Genomic DNA, 19,524 nt, shown 5'->3' on the forward strand with positions numbered 1-19,524 from the left:
TAAACAATGAATTTGTCGTTGATTTTACATTAGCCTTCTATGGTTTACTGCTAAGGAATGAGCTTTGAATCTCCTGTACAAAAATGTTTAAAACTTTAATTATGTGCGCAGGTAACAGAGAGGAGAGTATAGGGAGAAATGAAGATTAGAATTAAAATTTAGCCTGCTGCAAACAGTTTTGATGTGTAGTTCACAGATCTCCAGCACATAAAGCTTGTTAAGGGAGAAGGGACAAGGAAGGAAGCAGGAAGCAGAGAGAAGCACTTTAAGACATAAAGCTTTCAGTGTCCTCTCTCATTAGCTCTCCTTTGCTTTCTTTCTCTGCCTTACTCACCGTGTGCCCTGTGACCTGTGGTCTCTGCCCTTTCAGATGCTTCTCTCCCCACTTTAGAAGGGGGTTGGACAGGGGAAGAGGAAACAAGAAGCAAAGAGCCCCATCATGATCATCCACTTTATGGTGTCACACAAATGACTACGCCAGGGGGCCTTAGTTTCCTCATCTGTAAATTGGAAAGAATTATACCCAATTCACTTGAATGATTTTGGGGATTAAGTTAAATCCTCAACTTCTCAGGGTCTTTAGGACAGAATAGTACCCTGAGATATGCCAGTGGTAAATGGCTGTGGGAAATGCTATGTACTTTATATTAGTGCCATCAAGTCTCCGAGGAATTCTACAATACAAAAAACCCCATTTAGTTCTGTTAACCTGTGCTGGGTAATGCTGAACCAGCAAGTTCAAAAATAATGAGTTCCATTAGCATCTCCGTATTTTTACCATAGGTCCTAAGTTCCCGACTTACAATTCAGAGAGGAGTTGACCAGTGCATATGGGGGGCAGGAGGAAAGGACAGAGAAACCCTGCCCATCTCAGATGAAAGCAGAGATTTTTGGCCAAGATCATCCCACAGCTCTGGAGGGTGATCCTAAAATTCATCTTTAAAGAAACATTTTCCCTCCAGTTAATCCTAGTTAATAAAGTTAATATTTGCAACCTGGGTAGGAGGTGAAAGAATTGAGGTGGAGAAAGCATTGTCACTTATAGTTAGGATGCGTCAGAAGTAAATTCCCCTTTTCAATGGCGAGTAAGGCAGAAAGTATGGTTTTCCTGCAGATAAAAAATGTTTTTGTCCCCCCACTAATAAAAACAGTAATGAAGCAAAGAAAATGCTTTGGAAGATGAATGCAGAGACAGAAAGCAAGCAGCAAGTACAGTTGATTGTGGTGTTTTTAGCAAATGAATAAATAGAAAACCACATGAGAAAATAATGGACCTTGGTAGTATTCGTTTTGCTAAAAAATGGATGGAGAGGATTCCTTTTTGCTAAACACACAGCCAAATTAGAAAAACTGATATTCAAACATTGCATTTGTTTTTATATTCATGGCATCAGTTCCATTTGTCATTAATTAAACAGGCAAATTTGAGAATGTCTGTTTTAAGAAACTCCAAAAATAACCTTGTAAAATCAGGTTAGAGATATATTAAATGTCCTGAGGGCAACAGGAAGCAAAAAGGAAAATATGAAATTAGAAAGTGACCTGTAATACTCACTTCACTGGAGGTGATATAACCTCCATTATCAATTAGGAACTACTTGGATGCCTAATTTCACCGGCTAACTTATCAAATTAAATTAAGCACAAATGAAGAAATACTTGGCTAGGGAAAAAAGTACCATGCCATTTTGCTTTTTCTCATCTGAAAACCAATCCAATTAGCACAGACAAGGAAAAATAAGCTCAAAAATATTTTATTGGAGGAGGAAAAGTTAAAAGGGATTATTTCCCCCAAACTGGCCTGGCAAACATAGTTGACCAAAACACTTGGATTCCCTGGTGCTTGGTATATATTCAGAGTAGAGACATGGTTGTTTTCCTTCATATATTCCACTAATATTTGAGTGCTGATTACGTGCCAGGTTCAAATCATTGCTTTATAGTACCAATTATGCCTCCTCTTTCCTCCCTGCTCTAGGCCTAATGCTTTAGTGCCTCTCCCTTCATTGTTTGCAGAAGTACCAGAGAATTTGTTAGATGGTGTACTACTCTCTATAGATATTTGAAAACAAGATTCCCCCAACAGGAAACTCCCCAACTTTGGTTGCATCCCCGGCAACTTCACTTCTCTGTCTCCTACGTGTACTTGGTAATAACAACAATGTAGAAGCTTTCTGGACCTCCCGGTTCTGCCCTTGTGCTGAATTTTGTCCTGAGTAAATGAGAACTTGAGGATATAGTGCATTTTTGAAGCCATATAGCACCAGAGGTTGTTGAGAACTGTAAGCGATGAGCTCTGCAGAGGAATCTGGAAAGCTGCTGGACCCAGAGCAGTAGAGTTCTCAGGGGGCAGGAGAGTCTGACCAGGGCAAGTTACAGTTCTGTGGGCATAGATTTTTCTCACCAAGAAGCAAAGGCCGTGGGAAGAGATGCTTGTAGCTCAGACACTCGTTTTTGTGCTACAGCTCACTTGCTACAGCATATGAAAAAGTTCCCCCCCGCCTTAGAAATGGGGGAAAAAATGATGATCTTTTTTTCTAAATGATTCATGAAACAAGAAATGGTACAAAGAAAGAAATCCTTTCAGCTTGCTTCACTTGCATGTATTTTTCTGCTCCCTTCTTCTTGCTTTTGCTCAGCTGGCACCTGCTGGCTCTCTGTCCCTTTTTACAATCTTATCATTCCTGGTGTGATGGCGTGTCCTGGAAGCATGTGCCATCTGGAGAAGCTTCTCTTTATTTCTCTGCATTATTAATCTGCATTCTCAAATGGTTTCTTTCTCTAACTATACCTTCAATTCCCGCCCCCCCCCGCCCCCCACCCCCGCCTCCAACACACACACTTTGTGGAACTGACCTTTTACCTAAATCTAGCTTTTTCTGTCCTAAATTTCACACACACGTTTTCCAGATACACTTAATTCTGCCAAACTGTCTATGTTAGTTGGCTGAAAAATGCCAAATGTACAGAAATTGTTCTGTTTTCTAGTAATCATTTACTTGTCTCAGCAGATTTTTCCACATGGATATATGGGTTTTAATATGGGTCTAAGCATATAGATAGCCATGAAAAAAGGAATAGCATGTAATACATTTTGAAATATTGCATAGCTGCATATTTTAGACTTTGATGGAGAGCATGGAAACCAGTAAAAAAATTTGGATTTTAACAAAACCCTTACAAAAAAAAATGTGACATATCTATCACTTCATCAATGTGTATATCTCTATTTTTTCAAATCACGTTTAGTTACGTATTGGATACAGTAATATGCCTTTTTGTTCATAAGAATGCTTCCCTCCATTAGTTCTGATCAGTAATATTCAAGATATAGAAATCCTTTTCATTAAAATATCTTCACTAAAATAGATATTTCTTCCCTTAGAAAAAGAATTCAAAACTTTTAGGGCCTAGTTTTAAAAAGCATCACACTATAGTTGATTTATTTTGGTTGTTTGTATTAGGGATGTGAAAAATAATCACCACTGCCACTAGCAAGAACTATAAATGATATATTATTGCAAGTGTTCTAAAAAAATCAGAACAAAACTAATTTATTATAGTTCTGTCTTCATTATACACCACATGTTGGTGAGTTAAACACAACAAAATTGTCTTTTCTTTTAAAAGTGTCTACTAAAGATAAAAAGAATAAGGTAACAATTAACATGTAGATTGTTACATAAAAAATCTGATATACATATTTCTATTGCCTGTTAGCTTGTTCTAAGCCTCTTTAACTATTACAAAAAAGGAAAAGTCATTGTTCAAAGGCAAACATTCAATTCAGTTGATACAACATTACAGTACAGTCAACTAACATCATTCAACGAAGGTAACAAGTCTAGCCTTAGCTTCGAGTTAAAAAGTCTGTAGACCAGATTGCTACAAAAGGTTCAATGCTGCTTCACAACTGTGTTAGCTTTTTGGAGGACTTTGTACTTTCTACTGATGGCTTCAGAAGGGGTCATGCTATTGGTAAAAGCACAGGGAACCCCAACCTGTCATTAATCATTTTATTGAGCATTGTAGTTAGAACAGCATTATTGAGTTTAGCACAACAACTAAAACAAAATAATAATAATAATAATATAATAATAATATAATAATAATCATAATAATGATAAGAATAAAAACCAAACACAAACTGGAAGCCTAGAGATGCTGCCAGCCGTGTCAAACCCTTGCGATACGCTATACTAAAAAAATTTGAAATATCCACCCGTCCTCTCCACTCTGCCACAAACTAGCAAAGTCAAAAATACAAAAGTCTTCAACTTGTTACTTTTGCAGAATAAAGCAAAAACGTCTTTGTGCTCCTTACTACCAGAAGCAAAATATCCACTGAGTTACCACATGTAATAGCTTCTGGATGTGTCAACCTGGGTTGGCTTGGTGTCTGCAGAACCATCTTTGTCTTTCTCACTGTCACCTTCCCAGAGATTAATGAGTGGTGGGTACAGCTCATTTAGTGGGATTGAAGAAGTTTTTTGCATATACTTTTTTAATGAGTGGTGGTAGTTTTTTCTCTTAAACCTTTTGGCAATGTACACAGCAATAGATGCAAGGCTAATGATGGCAAACATGGACCCCATTACTGCAGCAAGGGCTGTACTTGTTTCTTGATCAGAAATGTCCAGTGCAAAGGCGGCATTTTTAGTTGTGACATTCACACATGACTTCTGAGTCTGCTGATGAATATTAGACACTGTGAGACACACTTCATAATCTGTAGAAGGCTGCAGATGTGTTAGGTTGTACTCATGAACATCTACCGGGACCCTGGCAGTATAGGTTATGTGAGGATTGTCAATCTTCATGGTGGCAGATGACCATTTTAAGTTTGATGTCATGACATTGGAATTGACTTTCCAGGACACTAAGATGGAATGAGATTCTGTCTGCTTGACATATATTTTCAGCACCTGGGTACCATCCAGAAGGGTTCCATTAACCTTAATTGTCACTACACGTGTGTCAGCCCCTTCAACATTCTGGGCGACACAAGTATATCTTCCTGAGTCTTCAATTTGTATGTTAGATATTTCTAAAGTACCTTCGCTACTTAGCTTGTATTTATCTGAAAGTGTATCCACAGTTATCTTATTTCCAAGAGGAGTGACCCAATAAATTTCGGGTTCTGGCTCAGCCATGGCCCGACAATCTAGAAAAACTGTTGTGCCAATATCCATGTTTAAATGATTTGGGAATGTGTCATGAGCTATCATTGGGAGGCACTGTTCACTTGAATCTTGGATTAAAACTTCCTTTACCTGCTGCCCTCTATATTCAGGTGGCATGGCACAGAACATGGACAAAGGCTCCATGAAGCGGATGTTTGTTTTGTTGGAGTTAATCCAGTGGATGACACAGTCACACCTCAGGGGGTTGCTATGGATACTGATCTCACGAAGATTGGGAAGGGATTCTACTGTCTTTTGGTAAACAGCATTCAAGGCATTGTTGTTCAACATCAAGCTTTCCAGGGCAGGAACACTTCGAAAAGCCAAGCGGTGGATATAAGATAATTTGGGGTTATTGGTGGCTTCTAACTTTGTGAGTTCAGGCAAGTTATCAAGGGCATAGCGATCCACAGAAACAAGTTCCCCCATATTGTTGATTCCTAGTTCTTTTAGCCGAAGCATATTTTTGAAGTCCCCTTCTTGGATTTTGTGGATGGGGTTTTTGTTGAGGTCTAAGAATTTTAAATTTGGAACCTTTTGCAGGGCAAGTTGGGGGACCTTGACCAGTTTGTTATCATAAAAAGACAGGCTTTCAAGGCTATCCAAGCCCACCAAGGCATTTCCAGGAATATCGGTGAGATACATTCCTGCCAAAACCAGGCTTCTCAAATTTGAGAGGGGTTTAAAGTTCATATCCAGAATTCCAATCACAGGGTTTTCCCCAATCATGAGAATTTCCAGGTTGGGTGTTGAATCAAACCAGCGGCTATCAATAATTTTCAATTTATTTGAGTTCAAGTGGAGCCTTAAAAGATTTTTTAAGCCTGAAAAAGCATTAGCAGAAATAGTGCTAATCTGGTTATGGTTGATATAGAGTTCTTGAAGGTTGCTGAGGTCCTGCAGACAGTAATCAGTCATTTCCGTAATCTGATTTTCCTCCAAATGTAGAGTAGTGAGCTGGGTCAGGTTTGCTAGCCCGACCTCCTTAATATTTGTGAAGTTGTTTTGGGAGAAATCTAGCTCAGTCAAGTTGAAAAGCTGCTGGAGCTCATCCACGGTCTTTGCAATGTTATTGCTCTGTAAGAGAAGCACTTGAGTATCACTAGAAAGGTTGCTGGGAATCCTTGTTAAGCGGAGATCATTGCAATCAACAGTGGTGGCTTCTCTGTATGTGGATTGCGGGGTGAACCAGGGCCTAATTTCACATACACAAAGTTGTGGACACTCACTGTTTTGTAGGGAGTACCCAGTTAATGAAGTCATTAGCAAGCCCAGCACCAATTGGCAAGCTGCTAACACAAAGCTCATTCTAGCCATGCTGGCTTGCTGAGCAAGCTCAATCCTGACACTCCTAAATTTTAACAAAAGGTGAATGCTAAATAGTGATAGGTAGAATAGGAAGCAGAAAATGTAAACATTCAAGCAAAGTCTTGGTTGAGATGGGTACAATTCTGGAGTCTGAAGGGATGGTTTTCAGAAGTTTTCAAAAGGCAAGAAGCAACTGGGAGTCTTTTAACTGTGTTTCTCAATCCCAGGCATGCCCACAGCTCTGTGGTAGAAGTTACTTCAGCCAAATCAAAGTCTGGAGATGTGCCTGAAAATTAGATTAGGACAGATGTTATGTTTTTTCCATATACTTGCTACATTACAGCCTTTCTTTTGTCTACTAAAAAGGCATAATCACAAATCTATTAACAGAATGTTCAAAACAACTACACAAGCTTTTAAATTACAGTATACTTTCCTATATTTTCCTTCTTACACTAAAATTAGTTACCACTTTTACAATTTAATTGGGTAAAACCCTCAAACACACACACACACACACACACACACACACACACACACACACCAGGGACACACACACACACACACACACACACACCAGGGACACTCAGAAAAACACACAGATATCATTTCTTTAAAAACAAAGTTGGCTTGAGAAATTGCCTATTTAAGCCTCCAAGAAGAATCAAAAGGTCAAATGCAAAACATGAAAGGCAGTTTATAAAACACTCAAAGTTCATTTTTAGTTTTTTATATTTTAATAGTTGTTTTTATTTGTTTTCAGAAGTTTTTCTTTTCCAAATCGTATACTCTGAAGACCTATTCAGTCAATGCTTTTCTAGCTCAATTATTCTTATGCAAAAAATTAATCTAACTCAACTACAAAAAGAAAATATCAGGGGCACCTGGGTGGCTCAGTTGGTTAAGTGTCCAACTTCAGCTCAGGTTATGATTTCACACCTCTTGGGTTCGAGTCCCACATCAGGCTCTGTGCTAATAGTACAGAGCCTGGAGTCAGCTTTGGAATCTGTGTCTCCCTCCCTCTCTGCCCCTCCCTCACTCACACTCTGTCTCTCTCTCTCTCTCAAAAATAAATAAACATAAAAAAAAGAAAATGTCAGTTTTTCTTATATTCTAATGGTCACAGCTAATCTTGGACTGAATAAAACAGTCAAAGGACTTTACCCCACTATTACCACTTGTCTTCATGAAAAACACATTTAATTTCACCAATCTCATGGGAATGTCACTAGCCACTTAGGAGTTATAAAGCATGGATATACTGGATATGTTTCTTTTAGTGGAGGGGATATGTTCTTTAATACATTGAAGCCTCAGCTTCTTTATATAAAATGGGTTTGGTCATTAGGATTATTGAGAGAATTCAAGGAATTGATATAAAGCTCTTAGTGTAGTGCTTGACAGATATTAAATGTTCACAGAAGTTAATTATATTTATTGACATCTTATTATATCTCTTATCCATATTAGTTCTAGCTAACTAGTGGTTGTTGGAGAATACGTAAATGAAGGAAAGCTGGGGACATTTGACTTATTCTGTCATAATCTAATGGTCTGAATGAGGTCTTCTGAGGTCAAGTATGTATTGCTTACCTGCTTATAAAAGATAATATTAGCAGTTAATGGTTCTAATTTTCTGGATTCCAATCAGGTATAAAAAGCCACTGTGGATCCATGGTCTATCTTGCTTTCTCAAAACTAGGCAGTTACTTACTAAGATATTAAATGTACAGTTACATGTTTCCTTACATTTGTTTTTCTATATTGAACTTCAGCTTTAAGTATTGAAGAACTTCAGTGGCTGGTGTTTTCTTTAGCCTCCTAAAATTACTGTAAGGATTCAATAAAATACAGCACATAATGTACTTGAAGCCTGGTGTCCAACACATAGCAAGCTTTCGGTTTGTATTTGGTGCTATTATCTTTGAACTTTGCAAAATACAGTTTTCTTTGTGATTGACCAAGAAGCAAACTGATACAAATAGCCAGTCCTAAAAGTTCTGTTATTTGTCATATTTTAGTAGAAAGAAAGAAAAGTACTATATTTTTGTTGTTGTTTTAGAAAATATGCAAACCAAGTTACTGGTCTAACAAGATGGTATTTAGAAAAAAAATCACCTGATCCATATTTGGCATTTGGAGGTAGGAGACGGAAATGGATGTGTTGCATAATGCCGATGCTGGATACTTTCTCTTCCATGTGGAGAGGCAACACTGGCATTCCCCTCACCCTAATCTGGTTCCTTTACCATATATTATATATGTACAAAACTTTTCAACATTATAAAGTTACCTGATTCTGACTTTTATCAGGAAAATCCATAAAATAAAAACATACCTCAGAGGGCAATAATTTTCCAAATATCATTGCCTCCACAAATTTATTCCTCTTTTTGTTTCCATTCAGAGTAATCCTAAAAGAGGTACAATGACCACAGTAAGTTTTCTGTTAAGTAAATTTCTGTCACATGTTATTGCTTAATCTTAATTCAAAATAGAAAACCCAAAGAATAAATCTACTTTTCATAACTCTGAGATGGAATTTCAATTAATATTTATGTTTTGACTGAACTTAAGGAAACATAGCTAAAAGTAAGTATGTGCTGAAGTTGTGTGAGTCTCCCAAAACCATCTGTTGCTACTGAAAAATATCTTTAATGGGGCTGTACTTCGATTATTGTCACAAGTAATGTCTCCATTTTAGTTTAAATTATATGGTTTGAAGTAATTGCACTGCAGTACTCAAATCTGTTTGACATACACATACCTCTTCAAACAAACAAATAAATAAACCACACAAGTTGAGAATGTTAAATACCATATCAAACATAGAGGGAAGACTTTTTCCTTCCCCAAACCTGCATTTGGCTTCTTTGAGAGTGGAGAATGAAACTTCCTTGACATAAAAGGAGGTGTTTTAAGATGTTTCTAGTTGTGTACCATTCTGAATTCTTTTTAACATATTTTCCAGCCTAATTTTTGAACATGACATTAGCCAGAGAACAAAGCTTAAAAGAATGCTTAAACCATTTTATATGTTTAAAACATAAGGCATGTCTCAGGAATTATTCACTAATGGTATTTAAAAGTAAATCCATTATCACAAGAGAAGAAAACTACAGACCAATGTTCCTGATGAATATTGATGCAAAACTCATCAACAATACTAGCAGATTGAATTCAACAGTATATTAAAAGGTTTATACACCATGACTAGGTTGGATTTATACCCAGAATGTAAGCATGGTTCAATATATGAAAATAATTCAAAGTAATAGACCATATTAATATAATGAATGACAAAACCCACATGATCATCTCAGTTGAGGCAGAAAATGCATTTGGCAAAATTCAACACCCTTTCATGGTGAAAACACTCAACAAACTAGGAATGAAAGAAAACTGCCTCAGTATACTAAAAACATATATTAAAAGCCCACAGTTAAAATCATATTCAATGTTGAAAGAGTATAAGCTTTTCCTCCAAGATCAAGAACAAAGTAGGGATGACCACTTTAAACATTTCTATTCAACTTAGTATTGGAAGTTTGAGTCAAAACAATTAAGCAAGAAAAAAAAATAAAGCATCCAAATTGGAAATGAAGAAGTAAAATTGTCTGCAGATGGTATGATTTCACATGAAGAAAATCCTAAAGATGTCACAAAACCCCCCTAAACTGTTATAATAAACAATTTCAGCGAAGTTGCAGGACACAAAATAAATACATAAAAATCAGTTGTGTTTTTGTATACTATCAATGACCAATCCAAAAAGGAAATTAATAATCCAACCTACAATAGCATCAAAAAGAATAAAACACTTGGGAATAAATTTAACCAAGGGGATGATTTGTGCACTGAAAACTACAAAGCATAAAAGAATAAAACATAGAAATGAATAGAAATATATCCCATGTTCGTGGATTGGAAGACTTAATATTGTTAATATGTCTATCCTACCTAAAGTGATCTACAGATTGAATGTAAGCTGTGTCAAAAGCCCAACAGCAGTTTTAGCAGAAATAGAAAAAAAAATCTTAAAATTCATATGGAAATTCATGAGACCCTGAATAGAGCCAAAACAGTCCTGAAAAAGAACAAAGTTGGAGGCCTCATCCTTCATGAGTTCAAAACATACAATAAATCAACAGTAATCAAGATGGCATGGTACTGGCATAAAGGCAGACATATAGAAGAGAGCACAGAAATAAATTCTCCTGGACATGATCAAATGACCTTGGAATTTTGTGCCAAGCCTACACAATGAGGTAAGGATACTTTCGCCAACTCTTATTGGATATCCACATGCAAAAGAATGAAATTGGACCCTTACCCTCCATCATATACAAAAATTAACTCAAAATGAATTAAAGACCTAAATGTGAGACCTAAAACTGTAAAACGCCTAGGAAAAGACAGAGGGGAAAAGCTTCAGAACACTGATTTCTTAAACACCAAAAACAAACAATAAAAGCAAAAATAGCAAATGTGACTAAATCAAACTTAAAAACTTCTGCACATCATAGGAAAAAATCAACAGAGTGAAAAGGCAATCAACAAAATAGGAGAAAATATCTGCAAATCATATATCTGATAAGGGACTAATGTCCAGAATACATAAGGAACTCCTATAACTCTGTAACAACAGACAATTCTCCAAAGATATCCAGGTGGACAATAAGCACATGAAAAGACGCTTAACATCACTAATCATAAGAGAAATACAAATCAAAACTACAGTGATATATCACTTCATACCCATGAGGATGACTACCATTAAAAGAACAGAAAATAACAAGTAAAATGATGCATCCACTATAGAATGTAGAATGGCTGTTCTGCAATAAATTAAAAATATAATTACCATATGATCCAACAACTCCACTTCTGGGTATATATCCAAAGGAATTCAAAGCAAGATCTTGAAGAGATATTCACACACCAACATTCAATGCAGCACTGTTCACAATAGCAAAGAGATGGAAGCAATCCATATGTCTACTGGTGGATGTATGGAAAAAGAAAATGTGACATATACACAAAATGGAATATCATGCAACCTTAAAAAAAGAAGGAAATTTTATCACGTCTGATATGGGTGAACTTCAAGGACAGTATCCTGGATGAAATAAGTCCATCACAAAAAGACCAATACCATATGATTCCACTCATATGAAGTATCTAAAGTAGTCAAAATTATAGAAACAAAAAGTAGAATGTGGTTGCCGAGGGTTGTGGGAAGGAGTGGGGGTATTTGTATTTACTGGGTATTTAAGTTTTATAAGATGAAAAAGCTTGAGAACTTTGCTAGACAACAATGTGAATATATTTAGCACTACTGAACTGTATACTTAAAAATGGAAGATGGCAAATTTAATGTCATTTTTTATCATTAAAAAATGTAAAACCATTATACTTCAGGCCTACTTTGTCACATATATACCAATTAATTGTCTTAAATTCTGCAACAAATTGAAAAATGGCCAGTATAGATTTTTTTAGTGGAATTGTTTTGTTCTAGGGCTTACTGGACTAAGTCGGTCAAATGTGAGAAGAAAATGTCCTACTAATTACCAGAATGATGTTCCACAAAGAAGTCTGGCAGTTTAAAGAAACAATTCCTTAAGTGAGAAACCATGGTTTTAAAGGCCCAGTATTGGCAAGGGATGCATTTCAAACAAACAATTACATAATTACATTTGATACTTCTTTTTCCAATAAGATATGTTTGGGACACTCTGCACTGAATATAAAATTCCAAGGGAAATGGACAGCATGGTCATAACCATCAAGTGAATTTGGCACTGATCCCTATTTTCCATAGAATCATATGAGATGGGGTGTCAGTTTAACAAAATCACAGTATTTAGTATAACTTGGGTTTGGTTCCTTATGCATTAAATTCTTACAAAGTTGGGTGAAAGAAATAAGCAATCACAATAACATGATGATTAAGTTAATTCTAGTTATACTAAAACCCAGATAGCTCTCTGTTTGTAGAAATAATTCTATGTTGGGGGATCCAGTGATCTGTATTCAGATTCTGACTTATTCACTTATTAGATGTATTACCCTGTGTCAACTATGAGAATTCTGTCTCACTTTCTATGCCTAAATTAAGGCTAATTATACATACTTCATATATGAAAATTATGATAACTAAAGAGCCTGGGAAAGAGTCCAGCACAAAGTGAGCCCTCAGATACTTATTTGAATCTCTGGAACCTCATCAAGTTTGCCATTAAATTTCATTCTCACTCTGCAGGGCTATTGGGAGGTAATGAATAAGCAAATCTCTTTAAGACCTTTGGGCATTACAGGTGTTTGGAAAAAAGTCATTGTTTCTTTTTACCATTTCCATTTATTTCCAACCAGTATTATTGGAATTAAGTGTTAGAAATTCAGAGACCAAATATGGCCCTGTGCTAAATTAAAACCCTATGTAAGCAAGCAAATTATGAAATACAAACCTCCAACCTAGAAATTAACATCCTTTTATAGACAGTAGTCACAGCAATAAAAAGCTAAATTTTTGATCCCCTAGAAAATGAAAATGCCCTCTTAGGACATGTGCATTTATGTATACTTTTTTTGGTGGTCAAATTCACACTGTATATGTAATGTTTAAAGAAATCATTTTTTAGCTCTATTGGTCCCCAAATAGATCCAGAGCTAATGCAGCATTCAAATTTGCTTATCTTCTTTTGGGCATGGCTTAATAATAGGACAATGGGATTTTTGTTCAATGAAGCTTTCCTTCTGGTTAAAAAATACATTGTCTCCTTATAAATTCTCGCTGTAGCCACTCTTGTGGGGGGAGGGGAGCAAGGTAGAGCTAGGTAGACTCCATTCACTGGATTGACCTCCCAAAGGTAATTTCCCTGTGTGGAAGGCCAGCATGACTTTGCTTCAGGTGCACATGGCTGATTGTTAGGCTCAAAAGGCTATATTAGCTTTTTGAAAGAGGAGTTTAGCAATAGAGTTAAGAGTGTGGCTTCTGGAGACAAACCTGGTTTCAAATTCAGTTCTGTGACCTTGGGCAAGTTATTGAAGCTTTCTTTCTGAGTCTCAGTTAACTTTTTTTTTAGAAAATGAAGATCATAAAACCTACTTTGCAAGGGTGGTGAGAGAATTAGAATGACAAGTTAAATGTAAAGTTTTTGGCAGAGGGCCTGCCACATAGCGAGTGCCTGATAGATGTTACACATTACTATTTACAGGTTTGATGTCTCATTGGATCTGAGTCTTTTTAATGGGTTTGAGTATGAAAGAAAGGAGTAGGTAGTTGAAATCAATAGAGGGTACCTTTTGTAACATCAGCAACTATGAGTTCTGAAAACAGCCTGGCCAGAGACAAAGAGAGAGAGAGAAAGAGAAAGAGAGAGAGAGAGAGAGAGAGAGAGAGACAGAATGATAACAGCAAATTCTTTATGGAGGGTATATTTCATCTTCCTTGGGAAGGAAATAAGGCATTGCAAATACATTCTGAATATTGAAACTGCATGGGCTATTTTTAATTTTTTTAATCATTTTTTAAAAGTAATCTCTACACCCAGCATGGGGCTTGAACACATGAGTCCGAGATCAAGAGCTGTGTGCTCTACTGACTAAGCCAGCCAGGCATCCCTGCATGAACTATTTTTAAAGACATTAGTTTCTTGGACTTTTGTCTGGTCCCTGGCCCTTTCTGAATCTTAGATTTCTTTCTCCAACCATTTCCCAAAATCATGTTCCTTGTTCACACATTATCCCAAGCAAAACACCCTGTAGTGTGTGTTAGTGATCACAGATGGAGGGTTCGTATGGGAGGAAGAGCTATAATAGTCTCCATAATGCATTAAGGAAACAATAAAGTCTATCCCCTTGCAAGGACATAATGGAGCTTGGTGAAGCTCTTTTGCATAAGGAACTGTTCCTGAGAGTCCACATTATTCATCAGCAAGCAGTGCAGCAGCATGTCTGAGTGGGCCAAGCAACAGAATGAGGACACCAGGGAAGAGATTCTTAATTTTGGCTTCACCACCAATTTCCTAGGTGACCTTGAAAGAGTCTAGTAACTTTGTGTTCTATTTTATTTATCTTACAGTAAGTAGGTTGGGAGGAAAGAAGTCACAGCTTCCCAGGCTAAGAAACACCTCAAGAAGTCATCTTACCAACCCATTCTCCTGGTGTCATGGAAAATTCCTTCTAGCCATTTTCTGAGATGCAGCAAGTTTGATTATGCCAAGACTCTCAAACTCCAGTGCTTTCAGGGGCTAGGTAGGTGAAGTCAACTGAATCTAACACAGTCATGTAAAAAGCTGGAGTGTGCCTGCACTCCAAAGGCATCCAAAAATGTTAACTATGGAGGCCAAACAAAAACCATCTGCTTTCCAAGGACTTTTGTGGCCTGTGGCCAGTTTGCAACCTCTGAAATACATATAAATGTAATAAGCATCATATCAGTTATAATGCTAAGCTAATGGGAGTATTTGATAAGTAGATGATTAAATATCAACTTTAAAATATTACTGGCAAATACTCCACATGTGAAAGCCTATAATTAGAGATTCACTATATTACAGTGTGAATCTTTGCTCTGAAGAAAACTTGAGCAGTTTAAAAAAAAGGATGGCATTTAGAAAAATTCATTTTATACTCCTTTCTTTTGGAAGACCTACTTTTAAAGGAAGGCAGAACCTTAAAGGTCCCCTAAGTGATCCAAGATAACCTAGTTAATTGGCAGAGAAACAAAATAAAACCCAAACCCCTTGATCCCTAATTCAGCATTTCCTAATCTGACCACTTTAAATATTTATGGTTTTCCTGGTTCCCAGAGAAAAGTTTGATTGTCCTTTCTCTAGTTTATTTTATTTTCTTTTTCTTTCCTTTCTTGTATTTATTATTATTATTACTTAATAAAGTCTCAAAAATTCTCTGGTACACTTGGGTGGTACAAATGCACTACTGTGCAAAGAAGAGGATGTACACAAGTGATCTTTTGATTCCCCCTCATTTTCCTTCCTCTTTTGGGCCAGGGCAAATCCATCACACTGCAGGTGCAGTGTCGGCCAACATCTCTGGGAAAAACCCAAAGGCGCAGCTGGTCTCCAAGCTAAGCATTGAAGCTGGGGTCACAATTCATTCAGCTCCTAAGAGGACTAGGCATGGACAGCACATTAGCCCTTGCAGGAGGTTTGGCCAGGCACGGTAAACAGAGCAAGGCTGGACTAGATGGACTGAAAAATTACAAAAGAAAGTTTAGAAGGAAGGAAGGAAGGAAAGAAAGAAAGAAAGAGAAAAGAAAAGAGAGAGAGAGAGAGAGAGAGAGAGAGAGAGAAAGGAGGAAGGAAAGGAAAGGAAAGGAAAGGAAAGGAAAGGAAGGAAGGAAGGAAGGAAGGAAGGAAGGAAGAAAGAAAGAAAGAAAGAAAGAAAGAAAGAAAGAAAGAAAGAAAGAAAGAAAGAAAGAAAGAAAGAAAAGAAAAGAGAGAAAGAAAGGAGGGAGGGAGGGAGGGAGGAAAGGAAATGAAAAGAAAGGAAAGGAAAGGAAGGAAGGAAGGAAGAAAGAGAGGAAGGAAGGAAGAAAGGAAGGAAGGAAGGAAGGAAGGAAGGAAGGAAGGGAGGAAGGAAGGAAGGAAATTAAAAAGCCAAAAGCCCAGACACAGCCAGCAGGCATGAATCCAAATCCAAGTTGGTGGCTTGGCATGGTGAGGAAAGGTGCTTGTGGAAGAACCCTTGGGAAGAACATCTACTCCAGATTCTTAATTGGCTTCAACTGATCAAAGGCAAACAAGCTAGCCTCCCTGTGAAATAAGAGAAATACAAGCTGTGAAAGTTAGAAAAGGCATTAGAGATCACCTAGCACATCTAAAACAACTTCTCATTTTATAGAAGGTACCTCAGAGAGGTGAGGTCACATATTCCGAAGCCAACTTGACTCCATTTCTACTCTCCAAATGCACAATCCTTTACACTACAGAACCCCACACTGCTTCACTTAGTGTAGGGTTAGTTGAAATTTATATTCTTGATCACTTGGGCAGGAACTAAACCTCTTTGAAGGATGTTAGCCTCTACTGCTCCATAATCAATTATCATTTATTAGAAGCATAAGAAAACATCATTCAATTTAGGGAGAGTGAAATAGCTTGTTTAATAACCTCCATCTTGACCTTTGATTAGGTAGATCAGGGATAGCTCAATCAATCATGCTGATGCCTAACTTATTTCAAAAAATTAAGTCAGGTCAGCTTAATCATGTTCATTGATTTTTTTTTTTTAACGTGGCAGTGAATTGATCATAGTTGACCTATTCTACATAAGCATGGCCAAATCACAAGTATAATTTTTAGAATGCATATATTAAGCTTCTCTTAATTTGATAATGGATAATGTTTTGCACACTCTGTAAGGGCAGAGAAATTCAAGTGTAGGAAATGTAAAGTGTATTTGAACAATTAGTAGGAATTGGAAATGGGCATTCAAGATAAAAGAGGCCTCATGAGTATAAGTGTAGCTAACTTTAGTTACAGACTTACTTAATGAAAGATTTACTATGTATTAATAGCTATAGTGAGTGACTATATGTGTATGGTATAAAGTGTATCATACCTGCTTTTCACTTTGTTCCAAGATCTTGAATAAGATAGCAAGTCAAGGACATAGGGCTCATGCCCTAAAGCTATCTAGCTCAGAACCCCTATCTGATTGTCAGGTAGTTTGAGAAGCAATATGGTAGAGAGACTGAAGTAATGAACCAAGAGTTAGGGGGTCCTCATTTCCCACCAACTCAGATCATGCTGTCTATCTTCCCTACCTGTAAGTGTTGAGGTTGGGCTAAATCTAGATGATGTCTTAGGGCTTCTCCAGCTCCAGGATTTTAGGCATTTGATGATTCTTTTCTGGGTTTCTACTTTTAAAGGCGCCCATGTAGGCAGCACTCCTTATGGTTGAGAGCAAGACACTTGATCACGGCTTAAAAAAAAATTCTATGTTTAGTATTTTTTTTTTTTTTTAAGAAAAGTTATGGTCTCAAGAGGCAGACAGAGCTAAGTCCATATCCTGGTACTACCTATGGTGCCTTGGATAAACTGTCCACCCCTCGGAGTCTTGGTTTCCTCATCTGTTAGAAGGACATGGTTATATACCTGCCTCATGTGGGTGCTGTGCAGATTAGATGAGAGTACAAGTCTTGAGCTGCAGCTGATACATAGTAGAATCTCAACAATCATAAATTTCCTTTGGAGTTCTCAACTTAGAAAACTAGAGTCATGTGCTAAAAATGTAAGTTAATGTTTGCTCTTCCAACAAGGAAATTAATGGTTTTCTTGAGAACTATCTGGAACAGATTTCCTTACCTCCCTCCCTTCCATCATACTTTCTTTCCTTCCTCCCTTCCATTCTTTCTCTTTTTACCCCCAACCTTTCCTTCTCTTTCCTTCCTTCTTTCCTCCCTTTCTCTCTCTCACTCCATTTGCCCCTCCCTTCCTCCCTTCCTCCCTCCCTCCCTTCCTTCCTCCCTTCCTTCCTTCCTTCCTTCCTTCCTTCCTTCTTTCTTTCTTTCCAAACCCAACCCTCATTTGGTGCTTTCCTCATAACATCCCTGAGAGGTAAGCTGTTTGTCCCTTCCACACAGAGGAAACCATGCATTGAAATAGTAACTTGCCCAAGACATATAGCTAGACAGTGATGGAACAGGACTCAGAGACAGCCTGGCTTTAAAGCCCGTGCCCTAAACACTATCTCCCACATGTTACCGAGGCTCCCAAAGAACCCCCAATTTTGAATCGATAAATGGGACTGTCAATGAAGTATCAGAAGTATAGTATAGACTGTATGGCTGGGAGCATTTATAGCTCTTGAAAGCAATGCAGAGTCTTCCCGAATGATTGGAGTTTAACAAATCATAGTGAATATTTAGGGATGGTTCCTCTCTGTCAAATAGCTTGGTTACCACTGAGACATCCTCTATCCTTCAGGTAATAATAGAATAGATTTCCTTAATATGAGAAATGAGAAAGCAAAAGCCCAAGAAGATTTCTGTAGTTTGGTTTACATTGAATTTTATGGGAGAATCTGGTAGGTCCAAGATTTTTATTTTATTTTGTTTGAATATGATATTCAGGTACATAAGCAGGTGTCCTCCAGCAACAATGGGCAGGGCTCAGAAAGACCTGTAACTACAAACTCCCCAAGTATCACATGACTGCCTTCAAACTTTAATCCCCCCTTTTCCTAACTCATTTCCAGGAAGTATTTTCAAAGGCAATGTCATTTTTGGAAGAGAAAAGTCACACATTTATTTTAATGAGACCATGCTAATTAAATCTTTGCATGCTAGTTACTTAGGATTTCAATTTTGCAGTTTAATGGTAAGCCTCTTTAAAGGATTCTCCTTTGCAACTATGTTAAAAAGTGCATACCTCTCTCACTAAGAGGTTGAATGACCCCCAAAGCATTTCTGTTCCTGATTGTCTTGGGAAGAAGTGTCCCAAATGAATAAGATCTTTCACCAAGAAATAATGGGCATTTAGCAACACATTTCAATCTTAGTTACTTTGGGTACAAAATATAAATAGTAAGCAAAGGGAATTATATTGTTAAGCCAAGAAAGACAGGAAACATCCTTTCCAAATAATGAAGTATTTTCTAGCCATATAAACACTACTCTCTCTCTCTCTCTCTCTCTCTCTCTCTCTCTCTCTCTCTCTCTTTTACATTTAATGTTCATTGCGGGGTCATTCTGGCTGGGTAGTAGTCATGAGAATAATAGCAGTTAGTACTTACTAACAGCACTTAGCTCTTACTATGCAATGTGCACTGCATGGAGCACTTCACATAAATTACTTAATGCTCACAACCCCACGAGGTGGGAACCATTTCCCCCCTATTTTCCCCAATGATGAGATGGAGACGTAGGAATAATGAATAATGACGGTCTTTGAGCCAGAAGAGTGGTGGAGGTTCTATGTGATGGCAGGCATCTGAGGCCAGAGCCTAGATCATACTCCTCCCATCCCAGCCTGTCTGGGCAGGGGGAGTCCTTGCCAAAATG

At 37.4% G+C, this 19,524-nt stretch overlaps 1 protein-coding gene across 8 annotated transcripts in view; it reads right to left on the bottom strand.

Annotated features, from left to right (window-relative positions):
- Positions 1 to 1,738: 1,738 nt before the first annotated feature.
- LRRN1 (leucine rich repeat neuronal 1) overlaps positions 1,739 to 19,524 on the bottom strand; it is a 37,135-nt gene continuing 19,349 nt past the window's right edge. For 7 of the 8 annotated variants that reach the window (XR_009260751.1, XR_009260746.1, XR_009260745.1 and 4 more), the window contains 2 exons: positions 8,830 to 8,905; positions 6,710 to 6,777 (listed from right to left, as the gene is read on the bottom strand). Coding sequence is in view for 1 of the 8 variants with exons in the window: in XM_058726166.1 (XP_058582149.1) it covers positions 4,350 to 6,500 (2,151 nt within the window). In the remaining 7 variants the exon portion in view is untranslated. Of the gene's footprint in view, positions 6,778 to 8,829; positions 8,906 to 19,524 lie in introns of all 8 variants that reach the window. The other variant, XM_058726166.1, reaches the window with a different exon arrangement.

The sequence above is a fragment of the Neofelis nebulosa genome, chromosome 4 (genome assembly GCF_028018385.1).
Source record: "Neofelis nebulosa isolate mNeoNeb1 chromosome 4, mNeoNeb1.pri, whole genome shotgun sequence".
Taxonomy (NCBI): Eukaryota; Metazoa; Chordata; class Mammalia; order Carnivora; family Felidae; genus Neofelis; species Neofelis nebulosa.